At 39.5% G+C, this 24,406-nt stretch overlaps 2 protein-coding genes across 4 annotated transcripts in view; one reads left to right on the top strand and one right to left on the bottom strand.

Moving 5' to 3' along the window:
• The window catches only part of HSPBAP1 (HSPB1 associated protein 1), a 60,876-nt gene extending 46,732 nt beyond the window's left edge, over nt 1–14,144 (top strand). For 2 of the 3 annotated variants that reach the window (XM_039240679.1, XM_039240678.1), the window contains 4 exons: nt 1,526–1,697; nt 4,513–4,596; nt 13,023–13,133; nt 13,261–14,143. In XM_039240679.1, the coding sequence (XP_039096610.1) occupies nt 1,526–1,697; nt 4,513–4,596; nt 13,023–13,133; nt 13,261–13,800 (907 nt within the window). In that variant the 3' untranslated portion in view covers nt 13,801–14,143. Of the gene's footprint in view, nt 1–1,525; nt 1,698–4,512; nt 4,597–13,022; nt 13,134–13,260 lie in introns of all 3 variants that reach the window. The other variant, XM_039240677.1, reaches the window with a different exon arrangement.
• A 4,657-nt stretch (nt 14,145–18,801) lies between these two features.
• The window catches only part of PARP14 (poly(ADP-ribose) polymerase family member 14), a 42,671-nt gene continuing 37,066 nt past the window's right edge, over nt 18,802–24,406 (bottom strand). The window contains 3 exon segments of the mRNA XM_039240652.1: nt 18,802–19,291; nt 19,835–20,009; nt 23,664–23,797. Coding sequence (XP_039096583.1) covers nt 19,002–19,291; nt 19,835–20,009; nt 23,664–23,797 — 599 coding nt within the window. The 3' untranslated portion in view covers nt 18,802–19,001.

Below are 24,406 nucleotides of genomic sequence, written 5' to 3'. Positions count from 1 at the left end.
GGCTCTGTGCTGACAGCTAGTTCAGAGCCTGGAGCCTATTTCAGATTCTGTGTCTCCCTCTCTCTCTCTGCCCCTCCCCTGTTCACGCTGTCTGTCTCTCTCTCTGAAATAAATAAAACATTTAAAAAAAAAAAAAAAGAAAAACCATCTGGGGGCACCTGTTTGGCTTAGTTGGTAGAGCATATGACTCTTAATCTGGAGGTTGTGAGTTCAGGCCCCACGTTGGGTACAGATTACTTAAAAAAAAGAAAAAGCATCTGCACGTTAAGTGGACTTGTGCAATTCAAACCTATGTTGTCAAAGGGTTGACTGTATATTACATTTTAAGCCAAACAAAACCAATTGTATGGGACTATTACCATTATGGGTATTCCTGTGGGAACATAGCCATGAGGCAGAGGTAGAAGCTGGGACCTGAAGAGGTCAGGAGACCTGTGACCTTGTTCTGGGTCCACCACTATCCACTAGTGCTGTGAATGATGCTGAGCAAGCACTGGGTTCCTCTTCCACTATTTTGAAAATGAAGTTAGACTGATGACCTCTTAAGAGTTCTTTCAGCTCTAACGTTCTAAACATAGTGAATGCCAAGAATTCTCCCAAACTAGTCAGAGCTATAGTGGATTGGAGCAGCTTTATCATCTCTAAGGCAAAATAAGACTTCGGTATCTACTTCTTAGTTTGAAAATAGCAGCCAACTGTTTCCTTATTCTGGAAGGAATGCAGTGGCCCCACTGTAACTGCAAGGGGTCACTAGAGAAAAGCTTTAAGGCTTTTCTCAGAACTGGTTCTCTGTCGCTGTCTCTGTCCCTGTCTCTCTCACCCCTTCCCTGTCTGTGTATCTTCTTTTGTCACACTTCTCTCTTCTTTGCCTCAGATGTCCTCCCTTACTGGCTTGAAGTATGGGTGTGTCTAGTATTTTGTGACTTAAAATTTATTACCTACATTTTTCAAAAATATTTAAGTGACTGAAACATTTTACAGTTTTCTCTTTTTGAAAATTCCTATATTAAACCACTTTTTAGTTGTGGGCCATCTATTTGTGCATTTCTCTTTCTTATGGATTAACCTAACACAGGTTTGACCTAAGGAATTTACAACCCAAACTGGGAGAATTCTGGAAACTATTTGGTGGATAGCACTAGCAGTGGCTGCTCGGGAGAAGATAAGAATACAGATATTTAAAAGGGAGGGGTTATTCAGGGTAGCTCTGGAATTAAGCACAGAATCTGACTTATGAGGAGGTAAACTCTGGTTTGAGATAAGAAAGAATGATCTTACAAACTAGATCCTGTCCCAGCAATAGGGCTGCCCCACGGCATCAGGAGATGTCCACTAGTTGGCTGTTGTACCTGCACCTGGTGTCTGCATAGTAGATTCCACCACTGAGAGATGGGCCCAGTGACCACTGAGATTGCTCTTGTATTCCTTTACAGACTGAATGAAAATGAACACTTAGTTGCTGCCTTCTTAGGGATTTTGTCTCAAGTTCAGAGAGTATTAACTCATATTTTATTTTTTTAATTAGGAAAAGATGGCATCTCTTTCCTCCTGAAGATACTCCTTTCCTTTATCCGACTAGAATCCCTTATGAAGAATCTAGTGTGTTCAGTAAAATCAATGTTGTCAACCCTGATTTAAAACGTTTTCCTCAGTTCTGCAAAGCTCGAAGACATATGGTTACCCTGAACCCAGGACAGGTAAGGGGGGCTTTAAAACATTGATGACCTGTCAGTGCACACCCCAGCTATAACTTCTCTCATGTCTTTGTGCCACATGCCCCCACCCCCCACCAGTACAAATGAAAATGATTTTCTTCCCTGTTTCTCTGCTATTAGAAGGCTTTATACATATACTTCTCAGCCTCACAGGTCCTGGAACTATGGGAAAAGGGAATATAGCTCCTCTTACTAGTGAAGAGGAGAATGAACTTTGAAGGAAAACAAGAACTCACAGTCTTTTTTTTTTTTAATTTGAGAGAGAGAGAGAGCATGCACAAGGAAGGGAGGGACAGAGAGAGAGAAGAAGAGGGAGGCGGGGGGAGAGAGACAGAGAGACAGAGAGAGAGAGAGAGAGAGAGAGAGAGAGAGAGAGAATCCCAAGTAGCGTCTATGCCCAGTATGGATCCTGATGCAGGGTTCAATCCCACAAGCCATGAGATCATGACCTGAGCTGAAATCAAGGGTCAGACGTTCAACCAGCTGAGCCACACAGGCACACCTCACAGTCATTTTTAATAAAGTTAAGAGAAAGTGTCAAGGCATGAGGACTAGAGCACCTCTGGAGTATTTATTCACAATTAACATCTTTCCAACTATACTAGAACATAAATGCAGGTTGGAATGCATCCAGGTGGTGGGCTAACAAAGGCAGAATGAATAGAGAATGATTTGCTTTTAAGCAAGAATAGATGTTCCTTTTATAAAGAACCGTCTCTGAAATATTCCAAAGATTTTGTTCTTAATGCTTCTGTCCAGTGGGAAAAATCACCTTTGCAACCTTGGCATTTGCTGTCTGGTATTTTATTAATAATTTGAAAGATTTTTTTAGGCTCTTAAGGGAGATTTTATTCCCTCAATTATTTCTCTTCCCTGCCTGTTGTCTTCCTTTGCTCCCTTCTCACTGGCTCTTTTCCTGCTTCCTTCATTCAAGAGTACAAATAATTTGACTTGACCAAGTTGCTTCACCCCGTTAGCTGTCACCCCCTAGGCACCTATGCCCCCACCTCTGACAACCACTCATCTATTTTATATTTCTGTAGATTTATGCAATCTGGACATTTCACTTAAGTGCAGTCATACAAGTGGCCTTTTGTGTATGCCTTCTTTCAGTAGCACCCATGCTGTGGAATGTTATCAGTATTTCATTCCTTTGTATGGCTGAATGTATTTCGTTGTATGGATATTCATTTTGCTTATCCATTAATCCATTGATAGACATTGGGTTGTTTTCACTTTTTGGGTATTGTAAAGAATATGGACATTTGAGTACCAGTTTTTGAGTGAACGTATGTTTTCAGTTCTCTTGGTTATTATACCTAGGAGTTAAATTGCTGGGTGATATGACAGCTCTGTGTTTAACTTTTTGAGGAACTGCCAAACTGGTTTCTACAGCAGCTACACCATTTTACATTCCCAGGAAGCAATGTGTGAAGGTTCTGATTTCTTCACATCCTCACCAACATTGTTATTTTCCATTATTACTATCATTATCACTGTTATTATTCTAGCCATTCTAGTGGATGTGAAGTGGCTGGTAATTCATTTTTCTTCTGTTTTAATGGCCAAATTTGAATGTGTGGTTCTATTTTATCAGTGTATCTTATATCCTGCTCATTATTTAGTCCTCCAACAACTGGTTCTCTCTCTTACCACTTTATTGAAAGTATAACCTGATAGGATGTTTATGACCTCCTAATGACTAAACACAGTAGACCTTTTTAGGGCTCAGTTTTCCTAAAAGGTGTTCTCTTCCCGTCTCGTAGTTCCACTTTTCTGATAGCAAGTGCCATCAGTTTTCTAAATCTTAAGATCATCCCATCTGCTCTGCCCAGACTTCCATGGGCACTCATCTCATATTGCGTCTGGACAAATGTAATCCTTCTGGACTCTGTCTGTTGCGTTTGTTTACTATATCTTCCTGTGTAAATCTTAACATTTACTAATTAGACCATTATAAGAATCTCCTGTCCTTCCCAGACTCTCCCATAACGTCGCTTTCTAACTATCCCCCTGCTAATAATTTCTTAGCGACTCCTTAATGCTCACAGAATAAAATCCAGATTCTTTATTTTGAATTCAGAGCCCTTCACTGGCCCTATCCTAACTCTCCTGACTTACTTTCCATTGACTCTGTTTGCAATAATAAGACCAACTTACTTGCTGTCCCTCAACAGCCCCACCTCCCTGTGCTACTTCTCCCTCCTTGCATGTCCTCATTCTTTGCTCTGTCTTCATTCTCTCCTAACCCTGGTTCAGACCACACTTCCTCCATCCTGGCTGCCCCTGCCTTCCCTGGTTCCTGCCTGCATCTCCCACCTCTGACATTCTCTAGCACCAGCGTCCGCTCCTCTGAGTTACCACTTATCTGATGCTCGCTTTATACCTATTGTTTCTTCATTGGCTCTATTTTAAACCATGAGAAGACAATAACTACTTCCTATATTTTTACCTATGCCCTCTCTCAATGCATACAACTGTTTTTCAGTGGAAAAGAGTAAAAATTAGAATCTCAGAGTCCTTTACTAATGTTTAGATGCAGACAGAGCAGGTCCAAGATTAAGGAGAGTAGTAGAGACAGGAAGGCTGGCCATATTCTTTGTAGAAAATGTGAGCTTGTCAGTTAAAAAAAAAAAAGAACATGAAGATTGTGTGTTTGCTTTTGTGTCTTGTTTCCCTTTCTGACAGCAATGTTACTATAAATTTGTATGTATTCCTAGCAGTTTCAGTTAGGGTCTGATTCTGACATAAAACAAAATGTGCTTCTGTGCTAACTTACTTTTTGTTTGCTTTTCAGGTTCTGTTTGTTCCCAGACACTGGTGGCATTACGTGGAATCCATCGATCCTGTCACTGTCAGTATAAACTCATGGATTGAGCTGGTACTTTCTTTTTTCTTAAGCAAATATAATCCCTGCTTTTAAGGTATACATAGCCTATCTATAAAACTTGGTGATTAATTTTAACCAACACTCCAGTACTAACTTTAGTTTGATATGCTATCATTGATGTAATAATGGGCGTGTTAATGCTGTGTTAATGGGTGTTTAGGTTGGAATTAGTTTCTTGTTGATGCACCATTCTTCTTTTAAGGGCACACAGTGGGCCCCAATGTTGGTATGCAGGGTCCTGTACCTTGACTAGTGTTGTTAGGAGAACTGTGCTGGGCCTGTCTAGATCTGCCGTGTATGTCCCACATTGCCAGTCCTTTCTGCACCGTCTGGGCCAGAGATAACTGCTTCTTGGTTCAGGGTCCTTATTACTAATTGAACAGTTTTCTGTCCTGGCTTATACATTTCCTCAAAGTAGAGTCTTTGAATGCTAAGATTTTATTATTTCATATCTGCCAGAGGACTTTTCCTTGCAATGTGCCCTGCCTAATCCTGGTCACCTGCTCTACTTGACAATTAAAATGGCTGCCCTAGTGTGGTTCAACAAAGGCCTTCATTGCACCATTCCTCTTTAACCAGAGTCTCTGACTGCAAAGGTTTTGAATGCACCTCTCTTTTCTCTTTGGCTGCTGTATCCTCCCCTCAGGATTTCCTTATCCCTTGGTAATGGGGAGGGCTTTGGCATGGGTGGAGCATAAGGAATACCGTAATAACAAGAAGCTGTACTTTCGGGAATTAGGTGAGATGTATGGTGGGAGGTCAGTAGACTCAGTTACTCAGTTCTGCTGGTAGCATGCTGAATTGTAGTTGGGGCAAATATCAAGGGACTGTCCCCTCCCAGTCCTGACAGTGCTTCACTCTCAAGGTAGCTCTTTTCATTATTAAACAGTGGAGCTGTCACCCACCTGCTTATCACCCATACCCATTATTTCTAAAACTATACAGAATTTTTTTTTTAAGTAGGCTTCACACCCACTATGGAGCCCACTGTGGGGCTTGAACCTAGGACCCTGAGATCAAAACCCGAGCTGAGATCAAGGGTCAGGCATTTAACCAACTGAGTCACTCAAGGACTCTGAATTTTTTTCTTTTTTAAATATTTGAAGATACCTGCCATTTGTCTCCTAAAATTTTTATTTCCCAGGCTCAAAACCTCTGGTTTCTTTAATGACAGTTTTTATGTGACTTATTTTTTTTCCAGATTCTTCACCATTTTGGTCATAGAGTTTAGAACTAGGCAGATTTAAGTTACAGGTCTGTGCCTTTATTTGTCTAACCCAGATGGTCAGCTAATCTCATCAAGTCCAAGTTTCCTCACTTGCAGAATAGGGATTATAATTGCACCCACCTCAGTAGGGCGGTTGTGAGGCTGAAGTTGGCAAAACACGTATAAGCATCTGATCCGCTGCCTGACACATGGGAATTGTTTAAAAACAGAAATTGCTATGAGGAGGAGGAAGGACTATTATGTCAAGAGTAGCCCTCATAATGTATAAAAATACCAGGAGGCCTCAGTTTGTAGAATATGATTTCTACCTTATATGACTTAGATCCTAAATTTCTCCAGTGCTGCTTATAATAGTGCATTAGCTTTTTTAGGAGCCTGATCTCACTTTGGGTTCATATTCAACTTGAGAATATCTGTGCTTTTGTTCATACGATCAGCTTCCATGCCTGGCTGCCCTCCCTCATGAAGCGGTAAAGCTGGTTCTTTAAACCTATACCCAGCACTCCAGTTACCTCTCTTAGCTGTCATCATGGTCATTTAGTTGAACATTCCAGCTTGCCAAGATGGTTTTGAATTTAGTTCTCTTCTGTTTTTAGTGAGTTCCTTCTGGCGGGCCTGTGCCCCTTTGATACGTCCTCATTCATCCTAGAATGTATCCTTGCCTTCTAGTACGAGAAGATACCAGGATTGCCTCATACTTTCCCTGCCTCAGACTTGGAAATCAGTAATTTCTCCAAGTGGTCATAGTTCCTTTTAGTGGGGAGTGGTACTTAGAAACTGAGATTGGGGCTCTAAGGCTGTCGTTCATTGTTACTGGTATGTCACTGTTTCCAGACCTTTAAGTGATAAAGCTAGAATGTGAGATAGATAGACAGACAGACAGATGGATATGTTTATATTTCTAATTCAAGGTTAATATTACCATTTTTTCTTTATTTGTTTCTGTGTTTTTATCTCTTCTCTTACACTGAAAATCTGGATCCATCTTAACAGTAACATTTACGTATTTGCTTTTTTCACCTATATGTTTTTAAGATGTCAAATTTACAGTTTCAAAACTCCAATACCAATATTACTAACCACAGAACTTGCAAGTAAAATTTAAGATTTCTTTTTTATCCTTTTTATTGTTAGATTATATCCCACTAAGGGGGTACAAAGTACTGTGTTTAGAAATCACTGTGAGGGATTCTTTTCACTTGTGGTCATGTTACTCATTTTAGGTAGATTTGTTTGTTTCAGTTTGTTTTCAACATTAGGATTTACTTTTTTTTTTTATCATTTTGACCTAATTTAACATTTTTAATATGTTCATCATTTAACTTGTTAAAATGGTATTAAAAGATATATGGAGAGAATTGTCTTTTTTCTCTCTGTCCCCTCCACTCCATCCTTCTCCCCCTGGCAGGGCTCTATGTTTAGTTATTTCTAGTTCATCATTCCAGTGTATCTTCTTTGTGAACATATATGGAAATAATTAAGTAAATGAATAAATGGACTTATGTATGACTTTATATGTGAATAAGAATACAAATAAATCTTTATATATTTGATTTATATGCTTATGCATATGTATTCATTCTTAGTTCCTCTCCTTTCTTATGCAGAAAGTAATAAATTGTAGTGTTCTGCACCCTGCTTTTTCAGTTCTATTCTGAATTTGACTACATGATAATACAGAGGCATCTTCACTTTTTTCCCCAATGGCTGTAATCATTTATTCACTGGTTCCTGTGTGGATGGATGTTTGGGTTATTTCCAGCCTTTTGTAATTAGAAATAGTGCCAGTGAGTAACCTCGTGCACATGTTGTTTTATATTTGCTGGAAGAATGTCTTTGGGTAGTGTTAAAAGTGGGTTAGCCAAATCATGAGGTAAATGGATTTTTAATTTTGTTGGGTTTTGCCAAATTCTACTTCACAGTGATTGTGCCATTTTGTATTTCTATCAGAAACATGATGTGTTTCTTTCCTCTACAGCCTCACCAATAGGATGTATTGTTAAACGTTATTGCTTCTGATTTCTGAATCATAGTTAGAAAAACATTTCCTTTTTCCAGGTCATAAAGAAATTTAGAACTTGGATTGTTTCTTTTTTTTTTTTTTTTACATTTAGGTCTCTTAACCACTTAGTGGTGGTTTTTACTAATGTATGATGTAAGTCTGAGATCTGTTTTTTAAATTATTTTTTTAATGTTTATTTATTTTTGAGAGAGAGAGACAAAGCATGAGTTGGGGAGGGGCAGAGAGAGAGGGAGACACAGAATCTGAAGCAGGCTCCGGGCTCTGAGCTGTCAGCATAGAGCCCGACATGGGGCTTGAACCCTCAGAACACGAGATCATGACCTGAGCCAAAGTTGGACGCTTAACCAACTGAGCCACCCAGGTGCCCCAAGATCTATTTTTATCTTTTAACAAATGATAATAGAGTTATCAGGGGCATCATTTATTTTAAAGTCTGTCTTTTCTCTGGTGATTTAAAATGTTGCTTTAATCATATAGTAGATATCTATGTGTGCTTGGTTGCGTCTATTTCTTCCAATGGCCTTTCTTTATGTTCTTTCAATACTTCATTGTATTTTATTTAGAGAAGTCTTATAGTATGATTTTAATGTCTGTAGGGCCAGAAACCTTTTCTTTTCCAGTGTTTCCTTGACTCTTCTTGAATCCATTTTTTCATATGGTCTTTAGAGTCAGTTCATCTAGCTTCAGGGAAAATGATTAATATTTTCATTCCATTTATGTTAAATTTTATATGAGCTGTATGGTGTTGAATTGTTCTACCCAGATACCTTTCTTCTTGTCCAAGTCTAATTGTCTTAGTTCCAGGAGTGTTTTAAAATTTTCCTCACATTGGATTTACATATTTCTTTTCAAGTTTTATTCCTGGGCAATTCATCTTTTTTTGGCTGCTATTGTAAGTGGGATGAGTCTTCTCTTCCATTATATATCTGAGTGGATATTGTTGGTGTATATGAAGGCTATTGATTTTTGTGTTAATTTGAATTATTTTCTTGTGTGTAGTGATTTTTTAATTGATTTTCTTAGGTTTTCCGGTATCTTTCAGATTATCTGAAAATTAAGATACTTTTACCTCTTCCTTTCCAATTTGTTTTCCTATATGTATTTTCCTTTGTCTGGTCACATTGGCCAGTACTTCCAAATCAATAATACAAAATAATGGAGATAGTGGGTATTCTTGTCTTTTTCTGACTTACGAGAATTCTCTAGTGATTTTGCTTTAAGTAAAATTCTGGATTTGTGGGTGAGGGGTGCGTGTGTGTGTGTGTAATAATGTTAAATCTCTGTCAATTCACTACTTACTTTGCCTTTTTTTTAATCCAGAAAAGGTGTTAAACTTTGCTGAATGCCTTTTAAGCATTGATGGGACTGATTAAATAATACTCCTCTTTAGTAAATATCTGGTATTTGAGTAAATTAAATAAATGGATTTCCTAGTGTGGGCCATCCTTAATATCTGGAACAAATCCCACCTGGTTGTAATGTGTCATTTCTTAATGTACTATATAGAATACCATTTGTTCCTATTTTATTTAGATTTTAATTTACCTGGCCTCAAGAGTTTGAAAGCCTTCACTATGGTCTTTTTAGAAGCTTGTTATATACCATCTGTTCAGCTGTCTCTCCTAGAATTTTCTAAAGGATTGGTGTCATTGAGTATGAACAAGTTACGAGGTAGTACTTATAAATTTGGTACCTAAGGACATGATGCTGATAAAGTGAATGATTTCTGTCCTTCACCAAGCCAGGACTCTTGTTCCTTCTTTAACTTCTGTATACTTTACAGTTTGAGAACCATTCATTCTTTCCTGAAAAACTGGAATGCAGATTAGGAGCTAAGTAATTATATCTTCCTCTGTCACATGTTGCTTTTAGCCTTATCTCTTCAAGCACTGAACCGTAATTTTTTTCATTTTGCCAAATTTGACTCCAAACACCCTTAGGCTTTAACACCTAAAATATTCAGTAACTCAGGCAAACTCCCAACTCTGATATTCTTGTCACATAGGTTTGGGAAAAATGTAGAAATTTTAGTTCTGTTCAGGTGGTACAATATTCATCTCTTCTTTGTTTCTCTGTTACAGTGGTGCCGATTCCATTTTAATATATCTCAAAGGATAAAGTATATTCTCAATTCTTCTCAATTGTGTCTTTTTAAAATCCTTTTCTTTGGCGCGCCTGGGTGGCTTAGTCGGTTAAGCGTCCGACTTTCGCTTAGGTTATGATCTCTCTGTTTGTGGGTTCGAGCCCCTCTTCTGGCTCTGTGCTGACTGCCATCTCAGAGCCTGTAGCCTGTTTCAGAGTCTGTGTCTCCCTCTCTCTCTGACCCTCCCCTGCTCATGCTGTCTCTCTCTCTCTCTCTCTCTCCTAGAAATAAATAAAAAAATATTAAAAAATAAAATCCTTTTCTTTTCGTACTCCTCTGTATTCTTTTAGTATTGAAGTGCATTTTTATTAGTATTTTTCCCAAACTTTAAAGAATATTTTCGTTAATTTTTAACGGCTTTCATCTTGCTCTAATAATTTTTCCATTTTTATGTCTTCTATTGTATTTACACATGTAAAATAATATATATTTAATATATTTGTAATGGTGTAATTTTGCTCATCCCCCCACTCCTCTCCTTTCTGGATGAAGGGGAGGGGGAGGTACAGCCTTCCAGTTATGGAGTGAATGAGTCACAGGAATGAAAGGTACAGCATAGGGAATAGAGTCAGTGGGATTGTAGAAATGTGTGGTCACAAATGATGACAACACTTGTGGTGAGCATAGCATAGTGTAGAGAGTTGTTAAATCACTATGTTGTATGCCTGAAACGAATATAACATTGTGTGTCGATTATACTTACATTAAAAAAATTTCTTAGAGGTTTTTTAGAACTTCTAGTTTTACTTCTTTTACTAGTTTTAAGAGCTTTAAACAAGTGCAGCTTTTTAAAAACCCATTAAGAAGCAAATGGACTAGAATAGAACTATTTTTAGGATCCCAAATAAATGCATTTGAATCCTCTGTGGAAAAACAATAAAGTGTGCAGTTCAGAAATTTTAAGTATATTCAGGAATTGTGCAATCATGCTATAATCAATTTTAGAACATTTTCATCACCCTGAAAAAAAAAAACCCTATATATTAGTTGCTCCCCCATTTCCTCTCTAGCCACAGGCAATTGCCAACCTATTTTCTGTCTCTATAGATTTGCCAGTTTGGGATTGATATAATATGTGGTCCTTTGTGGCCAGCATCTTTCACTCAGCATTATGTGTTTTCAAGATTCATCTATGTTGTAGCATATATCAGTACTATTTTCCCTTTTCTTAAATGCTTATTTATTTATTTTGAGAGAGAGAGCGGGAGCAGGGGAGGGGCAGAGAGAGAGAGGGAGAGAGAGAATCCCAAGCAGGCTCTGCACTGTCAGCACAGAGCCTGATGAGGGCTCTATCTCACAAACCATGAGATTGTGACCTGTGCCAAAATCAAGAGTCTGTCACTTAACTGACTGAGCCACCCAGGCACCACGGTAATTCATTCTCTTTTATGGCTGAATAATATTCCATTGAATGAATATACTACATTTTGTTTATCTGCTCATCAGCCAGTGGACATGTGGCTTGTGTCGACTTTTTGCTATTATGAATAATGCTATTATTAACATTTGTGTACAAGTTTTTATGTGAACATGTTTTCATTTCTCCTGTGTGTCCATCTAGGAGTGGAATTTCTGGATCAAATGGTATATTAATGGATCCTAGGGACAGGCCAGTAGGCTGGAGACTCGGACAAGAGTTGAGGTTTAAGTCTGGAGACTGAAATATGTAGGATGGCTGACAGACCAGAAACTTACTCACTCAGGGTCTTCTGAGTGATTCTGTAAGATTCTATTACAATCTTGAGGCAGAATCCCTTCTTCAGGAAACCTTAGTCTTTGCTTTTAAGGCTTTCACATGAGGTCCACCTACATTATTGAGGATAATCTCTCTTACTTAAAATCAACTGACTATAAATATATTATAGTCATAATATATATTATGGCCAAGGAGTTTCTCTAAAGAATATGTACTCTCTAGGAATAGGATTGCTGGTTTGTAGAGTATACAATACTCAGCTCTATAAGATAATGCCAACACGTTCTCCAGATTGCTGTACCATTTTGCACTCCCACCATCCAGGAGTCTATCACTGTACATTTTTCCACCACTTGGAATTATGAGACTCTCTTTTGCCAATGTCATCAGTTTCTCAATTTGCATTTCCTGATTATTAATGGCATAGTTTCATGTTTATTAGTCATATGATTGCTCTTTTTTGAAATGCTTGTCTTAATGTCTTTTGTCTATTTAAAAAGTTTATTTATTTTGAGAGAGAGAGAGAGAAAGAGCTTGAGCATGAGCAGGGGAGGGGCAGAGAGAAAGGGAGAGGGAGAATCCCAAGCAGGCTCCATGCAGTCAGCGCAGAGCCTGATGCAGGGTTCAAACCCATGAACTGTGAGATCATGACCTGAGCTGAAATCAAGAGCCGGAGGCTTAACTAACCAAGCCACTCAGGCACCCTCTTTTCCTCATTTTAAGTAATTGAATTGTTTGTCTTATTGATGTGTGCATAATCTTTATATTTTCTGGATATTAATCTCATACCAATTTTGTGTGTTACAGACATCTGATCTGTTTATTCCCTTTTGGTGCTTTTTGATGAACAGAAGTTTTTTATTTTAATGTAATTGATCATTAATGCTTTCATTTTTCTTATTGTATCTTTAAAAAAACATATTTGGACTTTTAGCCATTTCATTCTTATGGCCAAGAATGTTTATTACAACTTTTCTTCCATTCCTCAATTAGCTTATCAAATTCAATGCTTTTTTAAAAAAATGTTAAACGTGTCAGCAAATGGAAAAGATTGGAAAATATATCATATGGTGGCCCATACTTAAGGCCTGTGTCTTAGAGATAGGATAATACTTCAGTTTGGTTGGTGAAATATTCTACAACTCTTCTAGATGGCAGGCAATAGCAAGTACATAAAAGTTGTGGTTTTCCAACAACATGTTCACTCCTTCTATAACAAGGCTTATATTAATAAGACAATAGGACAGACAATTAAACTCTATTCTGTTTTAAGCCATGAGACATAGAGACAAATGAAAAAAAATGTGTTTTTTTGATCTTGGCTCAGGAAGAGGACCACCAAGCCCGGGTAGAAGAGGCAATCACACGCATGCTTGTGTGTGCCCTGAAAACTGCAGAGGACCCACACAATACCAGAGCTTGGTTAAACCCAACTGAGGTAGGCCACTTCCGGATTTCATCATGGCGGTTAGTTTCCTGTAATAAATCAACCCTGGCTAGAACATATGCTTTCTAACTTATGTAAATGCATGTATCCATTCTAAAGAGTTTTCCTTTTTCCTTAGGTTGAGGAAACATCCCATGAAGTCAATTGCCGCTACTTAAATAGAGCTGTTTCTGCACTTTTTGATCATTACAGAACATCTAAGGTAGTAGAAATCCAAGCACTGAGAACAAATAGAGAACACATGAAAAAGGAAGAATTAAATGTGCACAATCACATAGAGATGGAACAAACAGGTGGCCAGGAGTTAATTATGGGAACGGTAGAACAGGAGGCATCAAGTCCCTTTGGCCCTGATCTGGTTCCTGTAATACCAAGTTCTGAAGAATTATCCTCAGAGAGAGAAGGTATATTTGAAGGTGACGGTAAAGACTTTGTTGGCAAAGATGGAGAACACTCTGGAAAATTGCATTGTACCAAGAGGCAACGAATGATGAGTAAAAGTGAGGATGCAGTTGTGGAACAAAATGCTTCAAATAGTAGCATGGCTCCTTCTCAAACATTTATTTCTACAGATGACTTGCTGGACTGCTTGGTGAATCCACAAGTAACCAGGATCGTGGCACAACTTCTGATACAAGGCAAAAGTTTGTGGTTCTAAGGAAAATGGCTTTTAAAACAATATTTTAAAAATATTTTTTGAAATAGTATGATTTTTAAATAAAAGGTGGAAGAGCAAAACGTTAATTTGCACATGCTTATAAATGTACTTGTTCTTACCTAATTGCGTTTCAGTCTCTCACCACCTTCATTCATGAACATTGCTCTTTGGCCAAACTGGCTCTTTGTTATTTGTTAGGCCTTCTTTCTTCTGTGACTTTGCCATTCCTCTCCCATCCTGTCCTTTTAGACTATCTCAAGTGTAAGTCCCAGGTGTTCTTAACAGCAAGTAATCTCTTCAGCAGCCTCAAACAGAGGTCAGCCTGCTGCTTGTTTTTGTAAATAAAGTTTTATTGGAACACAGCCATGCCATTCATTTACATATTGTCCATGGCAGCTTTAGAGTTACAGTGTCAGAGTTGAGGAGTGACTGAGACAGCTGACCCACAGAGCTGAAAATACTGTTTATCCCCTTACAGAAAAAGTTTGCCAACCCCTGGCTAATGCTTCCATTGGGTGGATTCTAGTCTTGATCTGAAGTGACCACACTTGTGACACCTGCAGAATTCTCACTGGTTAACCCCTGCCATCCAGAGCAGGGTACCAATCAGGGAAAAAGTACATGGGGGTCCAATATAAGTTCCTCCTTATGGAAGGAACTGAGACATCTAGAAATACCAGTCCTGGGAATGAAAAGCACTAGATGTTACTGACTCCTGAAACTGACTAAAAGTTTGAATTAGTGAAATTTATCCTATCTACTCTCATTACATTTGCAAGAAGATCTAGGATCATTATTACCATTACTGTCTAAGTAAGAATTTAGAAATTAGAAAAGCATTGATTTCTGAGTAACCACTTGTGAAACAACTATATAACAGAAAAGATAAGCAAAGTAATATATTTTTCTGAGAGAGAGAGAGAGAGAGAGAGAGAGCGCAAGTAGGGGAGAAGGGCAGAAGGAGGGGGAGAGAGAAAGAGAGGGAGGGAGGGAATCTCAAGCAGGCTCCACGCTCAGCGCAGAGCCCAATGCAGAGCTTGATGCTACAATCCCGGGATCAAGACCTGAGCCAAATCACTCAACTGACTGAGCCCCCCAGGTGTCTCAAGAAAAGTAATCTTTTAAGATGACTTGACTCCTGACTCCCCTTCTCAGTCTTCAGACTTTGGGTAACAGTGCATCGAAGAAAACTATATGCCTTCTAGGACCGAGGGAGGTATTATATGAACATGCTTAAGAAGGGTCTGAAAGAAACCCGTCTGTAGCACTTATTACCGATTGACCATTATATACCTGTTTATTTGATTTACCTGTTTATGTGATTATCATTTATCTCCCTCAACCAGAATGTCACTCCATGGGGGTATGGACCTGGTTTTGGTCATTACTGTTTTTGCAGAGCGTTGCTCAGAGGGCCCAGTATATCATTAGGGGCTGGTTAAATATTTGGCTGAGTGGATTATAAAAAGAACTTGTTGGCAGCACTCCATCAAATACATTGGGGTAGAGGACATTGTGGCCAAAGGCGAGATGTCTGTTCAGCTTAATACGTAGGTCCTTATTGCAGAAACAAATATAACTTTTTGTTCAGATACTTTATTTTTTATGCTTGCTTCTCCTTTGACTACTATTTTTCACATTGGAGGTCGTGACGCATTGTAAGTCATAGAAATCAATATAATAGGTAAGACCAGCATTTTTAAAAAGTGGAACGGAATAGGTGATTTCATTGAATTCTTTAGAAAGTGTATTGTTTCATGCAACTTTCCAGGAAAAGTATTTCTTCAGGATAAGTATATTTCACCAAACTTTTCAGCTATATTTGTGTACTAGGCCTGATAAAAAAGTATTTTTCTTCCTCATGTAAGCTGGTATCAGAAAAATTTGAAAAATATTCCAAGACAAAGCATTTAATTCAGTTAGAGGTAACAGTCTTTGACATGCTGAGACCTGGGAAGAGAGAGACCTGGTATGAATAGATTTCTAAGTGTAAGTGGGTGATGGGAGATAATTTCCTGATTTTATCAAGATGGAGATCCTGGCTATCTGTGGAGTATGTCAGTGAGGAAAGATGGCAAAAGCGGATGACTATCAGCCACCAAGGGAGCTGGATCCTATTTCATCCTGCTTTTCTCAGATAAGCATGCCTGAGTGAGTGAAATTATTAGATAAATGCATTGACCCTGCAGAGGCCAGAGGCATTAAAGAATACAGGCTCATTCTCCTGCTCCCAGGACTGGCCTATATCTGGGTGAGGCAATGCTTTCCAGCTCTGCTCACACTCGGAATGTAAGAACTCCAAACAAAATTTCTAGTAAGAATAGAGGCTCAGCATTGCACCCAAAGTATCCAAGTATCAGCAGGGCTAACCAGTCCAGTGGCACAATGACTACAGCCCATGAGCTTTTAGAGTTCCCCCAAATGCTTTAGATTCTTTTGAAATTTAACAAACAAACATGTAATCCAGCTTCAATTCCATTCACGTTTATATCATTTCAGTTGCAAAGTGTAACTGTTAATACTTTTTACTTTTTATGGAGTAGGGGCCCCATGAAGGTAAAAGTCCCTGGAGCCATGAAAATCCTACACAGCTCTGAGTATCAAGATATCAGAATCATTTGAGATGCTTGCTGAAAATGCCTATTTCTAGGCACCACTCTAGAGCTATAGGACCTGACTCCTTTGGAATGAGCCAGAACTTGCTAGCTCGGCAAACACCTCAGGTGAATCAAATACCAAAAATGTTTAAGAATCTCTGGCCCTAGGGGAAACCCCCAAGACCTCTTACAGTCTCAAAGTGGGCGTGGTTTAGCAGGGGCTTCTTATTGGGGTCAATTTGCCCTCCAGATTTACTGAACTAACCCTACGCTGTGCCCTTAATTTAATTTTCAGCTGAATATTAACACTCTGAGGGCCCCTTGATACTCTTGTGTTTAGTTGTAGTCTTGTATCAGCAGTGGCCTGTGTTTATCATCAAGCTCTCCTGTATCTGCCCTTAAGGATAAAGAGGTTTACCACCAAATGTATTTTCCAAGGATTTTATTCAAAAAGGAGGTAAATGACATATATTTGTTTAGATTGAGGATAACTATGACATTTACTGACTTGATCATTACACTTTGGTGCAATACACCTTGATACTCAGCTTCGCCCTGAGTCAACCAAACCACTGGAAAACAAGAGCAAATCAGCAGGTCTCTCCTTTTTATCTCTTACATTTATTGTCAAGCCTGCATTCAGACACCAGTGGCTGTGAAGCCACTCCTAAGCAATAAGGAGTCTCTGCCAATCCACTTAAAAAACAAACAGCAACAACAAGAAAAATATCAAGATGTCCATTGATAAAGCCGCACCTGTGGCCCCCTCAGCCTCCCGAACTTGAAGTGAGGTAGTTCACAGCAGCCAAGGAAGAGTGCCTTTAACCTCTTGGTGACACCCCCTGGCCTCAGGGTACACCGTCTGCACTGGGCATTATCTCTAGTCTCTTGACCTACAGAGTTTCATTCAAGAGACTCTAGTGGAAACCTAAGGCAGTAGGAAAAAGCCAAGGAAATAGGGTCATTCATAGATGACCTAGGCTGTTCCTGAAATGGTAACATTAATCAGGGGCCATGTTCTGTAATGGGAAGAGCAAAAGGCTTGATGACACAAGGACCAAGATTGTGTTTCTGTCTCTGAGGGCTGCTACCTAGGTGATGTTAAGCAAGGAAGCTTCTTCATCCTGAGCATGTTTCCTCATCTTTAAAATGGGGATATAGGAGCACCTGGGTGGCTCAGTCAGTTAAGCATCTGGCTCTTGATTCTTGCTCAGGTCATGATCTCACGGTTTGTGAGGTTGAGCCTGCATGGGTCTCTGTGCTGACAGTGTGGAGTCTGCTTGGGATTCTCTCTCCCCCTCCCTCTCTCTGCGCCACCTCCCCCCCAAAACTCACACACACTCCATCTCTCTCTCTCAAAATAAATAAACATTAAAAAAATTAAATGGGGCTATAATTCTTACCTCACAGGATTGTTTGGAGGAATAAAATAAATACTCTATGTGAAAGCATCTATTATATTCCTTGGTACAATCTAGGTGCTCAATAAATAGTGTCTGAATCTAAAATTTACCTGGGGAAAATTTTTTAAAAAAACACACTTTACTATCTAATAGATACTGAGCTAGCAAATTTGCTATATGACTGCTTGATTCCTTCGGTTTACTTATGCACAAGTCTTTAAAATCATCAAAGTTGAGTGCATAAAGAAAATATGCCATTTAATAACATTAGAATTCACTTAATCTTAACAGTAGAAAGGTTTCACACTTAACGTGTGGCAGGCTTATCTCACTGTTGTCACTGGTCAGAACTAAGACCAACAGAAGTTAGATGAAGGCGGATTTGGGGTCAACATGCAAAAGGACCAATCTGAGCCAGGGCTGCTTTGCTGCTCAAGTGTGTGGGACATAACTCCCTTGGGCCACAAGCTGGACCACAGCCCCTGAACCGTGTGGGGCACATCTGCACTGTGATCCCAGAAGCCTGACTGGAGCTGTCGCCCGTGCCATGGTTCCATTCATGAAGAACAAAGTTCCCTGTTGTGGAATCTTCAATTTAAGGCAAAGTGACAAGCCGAGGATGTAAAAGAGATGGCTCCGACTTTGGGTCGGAGTCTGAATATGATTCCGCTTTCTTAATTGGTTTATGAAACATTTCTGGAGCATCTGTTTACATCATGATGGCACAGACATCAGGCCAGGGATTTTTTAAAAAATGAGTAAAACACCATCCCTGCCCTCGAGGAAATTGGCAATCCTACCCCTCCGTAGTACTGTGCTCCTCAAAGACTATGGCATCCCGGTGCGAGACCAGCTGTCTCCCGTGGCAGCTGAGATTGCATAGCTGTGCCCTCTGCCTTTAAGATGAACATTATTCTTTCCTTCCTAACAATACAACCTGTTTTCTCCTTCTACAGATTTGATGTCCACAGTTGTGGACACACAGTTGTAACTAAGTTATCTGATTTTAAATTCTCAAATTTATTACTCTCAAGATAGGTTCATTCCAGTTATGAAGGAGAAGCTGAAGAAAGTCTAACTATAGTGACAGGGATCTTTTGATCTCAGAGAAAGCTGTTAAGAGGGAAAGAAAATGTCTAAACTTGTTTTACAACTCAGTATGTGTAGATGTGCAATGTCTTCTGGGAAGAATACCAAAATGTTAATATGTAAAAGTAATGAGATACTCTGGGTAAGCCTGGTAGTCATAAAATACCACAAATAACCCCGGATTATCCACACAGTCTGTGACAGTGTCATACAGGTCAGTAGGGTTGTCAGGGCTCTTTGGTGGAGGCACAATTAGTGACTGATTTCCACGTGTGTAGGTTCCAGTAAGTACTCGCACATAGTACATGTGCTTTTTCCCATTTCTGTCTGGTCTGGAGTACGTATCACTGGCAGAATAACGGGCTGTGACGGCAAAATAGGTTCCCTTTCCATATGCCACAGCTGTGAAGGGAAAAACAAGACATTTTAAGAAGTTCAATTTAGTTTATAATCTGATGTGTTGACCCAGTGTGTCAAATAATGTTAAAATAATGTTCAGTTCTTCTCTCCAAAACATCTTAAGAAATTTTTTCATGTGTTTTAAATTTTTTTTACGTTTATTTATTTCCGAGAGAGAGAGAAAGACAGCATGAGCCGGGGAGGGGCAGAGAGAGAGCGGGACACAGAATCCAAAGTAGGCTCCAGGCTCTGAGCTGTCAGCACAGAGCCTGATGTAGGGCTTGAACTCGTGAACTGTGAGATCATGACCTGACCTGAAGTTGGACGCCCAACCAACTGAGCCACCCAAGTGCCCCTCATGTGTTTTTAATTTTTAAAAATCATTCCTCCACCCCAGAGGGCCAGTCGGTCCTTCTGGAAGGACACGTAGTGAGTGTCTAGCAGCAGCACAGTCACCAGCCATGCAAACCACACTGTCCCTTGCCTGTTTTGAGTTCTCGCGGCTGACACCCCATTCGGAGCAGCCAGATTACTTGCTGCCCTTACCGTTCTTCCCAGCATAACTGCGGTTAAAGCCGTTTCGGTTGACATATGGCACTGAGTCAACATCTGTCCCATGGAAGAGCTGCTTCTCATTGTTTTTATGTCCATTCTTGGCATCTATGGCTTTCTTCTTTGTTTGGTAGCTATTCCAAAGGTCTGGATTCTGGATCCTCTCAATCTACAAATCAATAAAGAAAAATATTCTGTCAGTGCCAAGAGCCTTTGGCAGGATACAGCAAATGAAACCTGACCATTATTTTTCATAAATGGAAATTAAAATAAACAACAAACTTAATGCCAGATGGCACCTTCCTGCATTCAGGAATCTTTTTTGATTCCAATATTTCACAAAAACAGACCTTGAGAAGAATGTTAATTTCATTTTTAACATCTTTTATATACCACATGAGAGCAAACAGTGTTTAGGATCTTAAGTCCTCGTTGTGTGAAGTTGGCTGACCAAGCCTCCCTAACTCCTGCTTTTCACCTTCAGTTCAGTGACAGGTCAGTTGCTCTCTATGTTACTTTGTCACTTTGCCTTTCCCATCCTCAGTCCTTCTGGGACACTGGTTCACGTGGTTAGCCATGTTCCAATTGTGGGAGAAGCACTAGAGTGTCTAGTCCGGAAGGAAATTAATTAATGAAAATCAATCGCTGGTCCAGTTGGAGGAGTGGGGCATAAATCCTGGTGGGATGGGATCTGCTTGCAGACCACAGAGTCATGCTTTCTTTGATCATCCATCCTCTTTGGGAAGTGGCCTCCAGGGCTGTGGGAGAAATTCCTTGAGTCCTGGATTATAGGACCCAGGAGGAATCCAACAAATCTAGAATCTATAAGCAAACTTGCTTGGGTTCTTAAAAAAAATGAAAGAAAGAAAAAGAAAATCTAGACAAGACAGAGCCAGAATGTTGGGCATTCTATAATACAACTGGCTTAAACTCTTTAAAAAATTCAGTACTATTCTAGATCAGAAGAGACAAAGGAGACAGAATGACCAAATGCAGTGTATGAAACCATATTTGGAGAGGGGGGAGTAATAAGAAAGTGAGCAATTGAGGAAATTTGAATATGAACTCTGTTAGATATTACCAAATCACTGTTAATTTCCTTACATGGGATAACACTCTTGTTATTTAGGAGACCATCTTTATTCGTAGGAGATGTGTGCTAAAATATTTAGGAGTGTCATGAAATCTGCAACTTACTGTCAAATGCTTCAGCAAAAACCGAAAGGTAAGAGAGAAAAAGCAACGTGGCAAAATTACTGAATCTATGTGGATGTTTATGGATGTTAAAAATCTTAGTCCCAGGTTCTAATAGTCATGGAGGATGACGGCCACCTATTTTTCCTGTTAGTGTTTTCAGACTGTTAGGGATTTCCAAAGAGGTGTCTTAAGTATAACCTCGCTCCACTTTTATCTGTTTCACACACTGGACTTTCACATAAGATTTTATTTGAAAAAGGGGTCTATAAAAAGATAGTAAAATCATTTCTCTGGCCATCCGCTAACACATGGCAAGCCTCCAGGGCCCACTGTAGACATGACTGGTCCACTGGATAGCCCTGCTCAATCTGGACTTGGCATCTCATCAAAATGTGCCAGTCGGCCACTACCAGATGACTGTTCTGGATATTTAAATAAAACGTATTTGTTATCTGAGAACCAGACCATCAAAGTGCTGCACACCTGAATCACACTGTCTTCGTACTTCAGAATTGTTTTTGTTCAATGGTTTACATTGAGGGATTAAAAATAAAAGCAGTGGTATATAATTGGATATTGAATTTATTGCGAGGATGGTTTGGAAATATTCTCTAGTACTTGATTCACAGGCTAAAATCTCTCAGTAGCCAGTCTCAGTACTGTGAAAATCTGTGAGTCTCCAGATCACATGGTTTCTTTTCTGATTTATGGAAATTATAAATCTTGAGGCTGGTGTTTACTTCTTTGCCTTGTCTACCAGGAAACTCAAGGAAACAAATCTGTGGTCCTTCTCTAGTAACTACCTAAGAACTCCTGGTATGTATTTTTGTAAATGATAACACTTCTGAATTATCTTATTTTTCCTACGCTCCTTTTCTTTTTTGTCCATTTTTCTTCATTTATTTATTTTACCTTAAGGAATAATATATTTCCTTGTTAAGACGCTTCAAATCATTTTGAGTTATTATGTGCTTAACTACATAAATAGAGCAGTGGCAGAAATAGAGAGAGAAAATTAGGAAAGAATGAAAATGCAGGCCTTATTGACAGACTTGTTTTATGGATGAAGGGAAGGTACCCGAAGGTCTCTAGCTTTACTCAGAAAGTGGTGGAACCAGTGGCAGAAGTGGGGAAGGAAAGGGAAATGGTGAGATGATGAGTTAGGTTTAGAGACATTGATTTAACAGACAGATATTCAAGCAGAGATTTTTTTTTTTTTAGGCCATTAAGAATATGTTGTAGGGGTGCCTTGGTGGCTCAGTCTGTTAAGTGTCCGACTTTGGCTCAGGTCATGATCTTGCCATTCAGAGTTCAAGCCCAGCGTCAGGCACTGTGCTGACAGCTCAGAGCCTGGAGCCTGTTTCAGATTCTGTGTTTCCCTCTCTCTGTCCTTCCCCCTCATGCTGTCTCTCTCAAAAATAAAGAAATGTAAGAAAGAAGGAAGGAAGGAAGGAAGGAAGGAAGGAAGGAAGGAAGGAAGGAAGGAAGGAAGGAAGAAAGAAAGAAAGAAAGAAAGAAAGAAAGAAAGAAAGAAAGAAAGAAAGAAAGAAAGAAAGAAGGAAAATGTTGTAGAGCTTGATCAAAGATCCAGGTTGGTGATGTTGATTTGGGTGCTATCAACATTGAAATAGCAGCTGAAGCCAAGAAAGGTAAAGACATTTCCAGATGAACTGCAGAGACAGAAGAGCAAAATATAAATCCTATGGGTAAATCCAGGGTCAGCGGTTTGGAGGAGAAATAAATAACAGGGATAATGAAAGGAAAATTAGTTAAGGAAGAAAGCATTAATATAATATTGCCATAGAGGTCAAATAGGAACATAATTTCAAAGAACAACACTAAAGTTTAAAAGTGGAAGATGCCCAAATCAGGGAGATGAACAAGGAAGCGACTACTGGATTTATCACAGAAGCGAGCAGTGTTGATCTGTGAATGGTGTAGCAGAAGCACAGAATCCTGATCTTTGTGGTGTTTGCTAATTATTAAATCCAACCCTGCAGCTGTGTCTTTTAATTTTTATTAGCTTGCTTCACAGATACTTGTGAATTTGTTTTTGTTGGGATATCAGGGTAGGTGGGGGAATGTTGCCTTGGGTCCATTTTCATCTTCCTGGGCTAGCTTTTGGAACTTTTTCTTTTTCTTGAAGCTGCTGCTCTTGCTGCCAGCAGCCTCTTTGGGTCCACTGCTGAGTGTCTCCTCCTTTGGAGGAAGAGAGTTTCCCCCTTTCTTGGGGGATGTTCCTGTTCCCTTCCTCGTCAGGATCGCTAACTGGTTCCTCTTTGGGGAAAGATTTCTTCCTCTTGGGAAGACTCCTACTATCAGCTGTCTCTTCAAGATCACTACTAACCAGCTCCTCACTGAGTCAACACACGTTTTTAGTATTCTAACATCATATCGCAATCTGAAGTTATATTCTAAAAACTGACACGATCTCAATCTTAATGTCTCTACAATTATGGTGATGGGAGTAGAATCTATAATCAAAAACCAGATTGCCATAAAATGTTCTAATTTTGGGAAAAATGTGATGAAAAGTGAATAGAAATGTATTTGTGGATTTATCCAGGACCACGATGTCTCTTATCTCCCCCATTCTTAAGAAACTCTATGTCAGCAGAAGGCATACCTTCTCTATGTAGAAGTTCAAGCAGGTCTCCTTAAACTTCCTTGCCACTGTGTCATATTCTGCATGACCAGGCTGTAGCTCAACCACACAGACATCCTGCTGTTTCATATCACTCCAGTGTTCGGGGATCCCAACTGCAAAGAGGACATTTGAAGACTCCCACACACCTGGGAAGGCCCATCCACATACCCCTGGTATGCTCTGAAGAACTGAGTATCATCCGTGTTCTTACATTATTATCTCCTAACTCAACGTGTTCAATAAGTTCCTTATCTTTCTCAGAGAATGTCTCTGAAAGCATGGCCCACAGACAGCCTACATCAGAACCAATCGTAATGCTTATCAAGAAAAAACCCCACAGGGGCACCTGGAGGCTCAGTCGGTTAAGTGTCTGACTTCGGCTCAGGCATGGTGTGTGAAATCTGAGCCCCGTGTCAGGCTCTGTGCTGATAGCTCAGAGCCTGGAGCCTGCTTCAGATTCTGTGTCTCCCTCTCTCTGCCCTCCCCCACTCATACTCTGTCTCTCTCTGTCTCTCAAAAATGAATAAATGTTAAAAAAGACAAAAAAAGACAAAACCCCACAGATCTACTGAATCAAACTCTCTGAGGGATGGAACCCATGTACCTGCATCTTAACAAGTTTTGATCATGCTCAGATTTGAGAAATGCTGGTGTAGTGTAACTCAAGCTGCATGTTCTGCTCAGTCTCTAATCTGTCATCATTTAATAATTTAACAATAAAT

The sequence above is a fragment of the Hyaena hyaena genome, unplaced genomic scaffold (assembly GCF_003009895.1).
Source record: "Hyaena hyaena isolate Hyena2069 unplaced genomic scaffold, ASM300989v1 scaffold_180, whole genome shotgun sequence".
Classification (NCBI taxonomy): Eukaryota; Metazoa; Chordata; class Mammalia; order Carnivora; family Hyaenidae; genus Hyaena; species Hyaena hyaena.
This window is presented reverse-complemented; position numbering and strand designations above follow the sequence as displayed.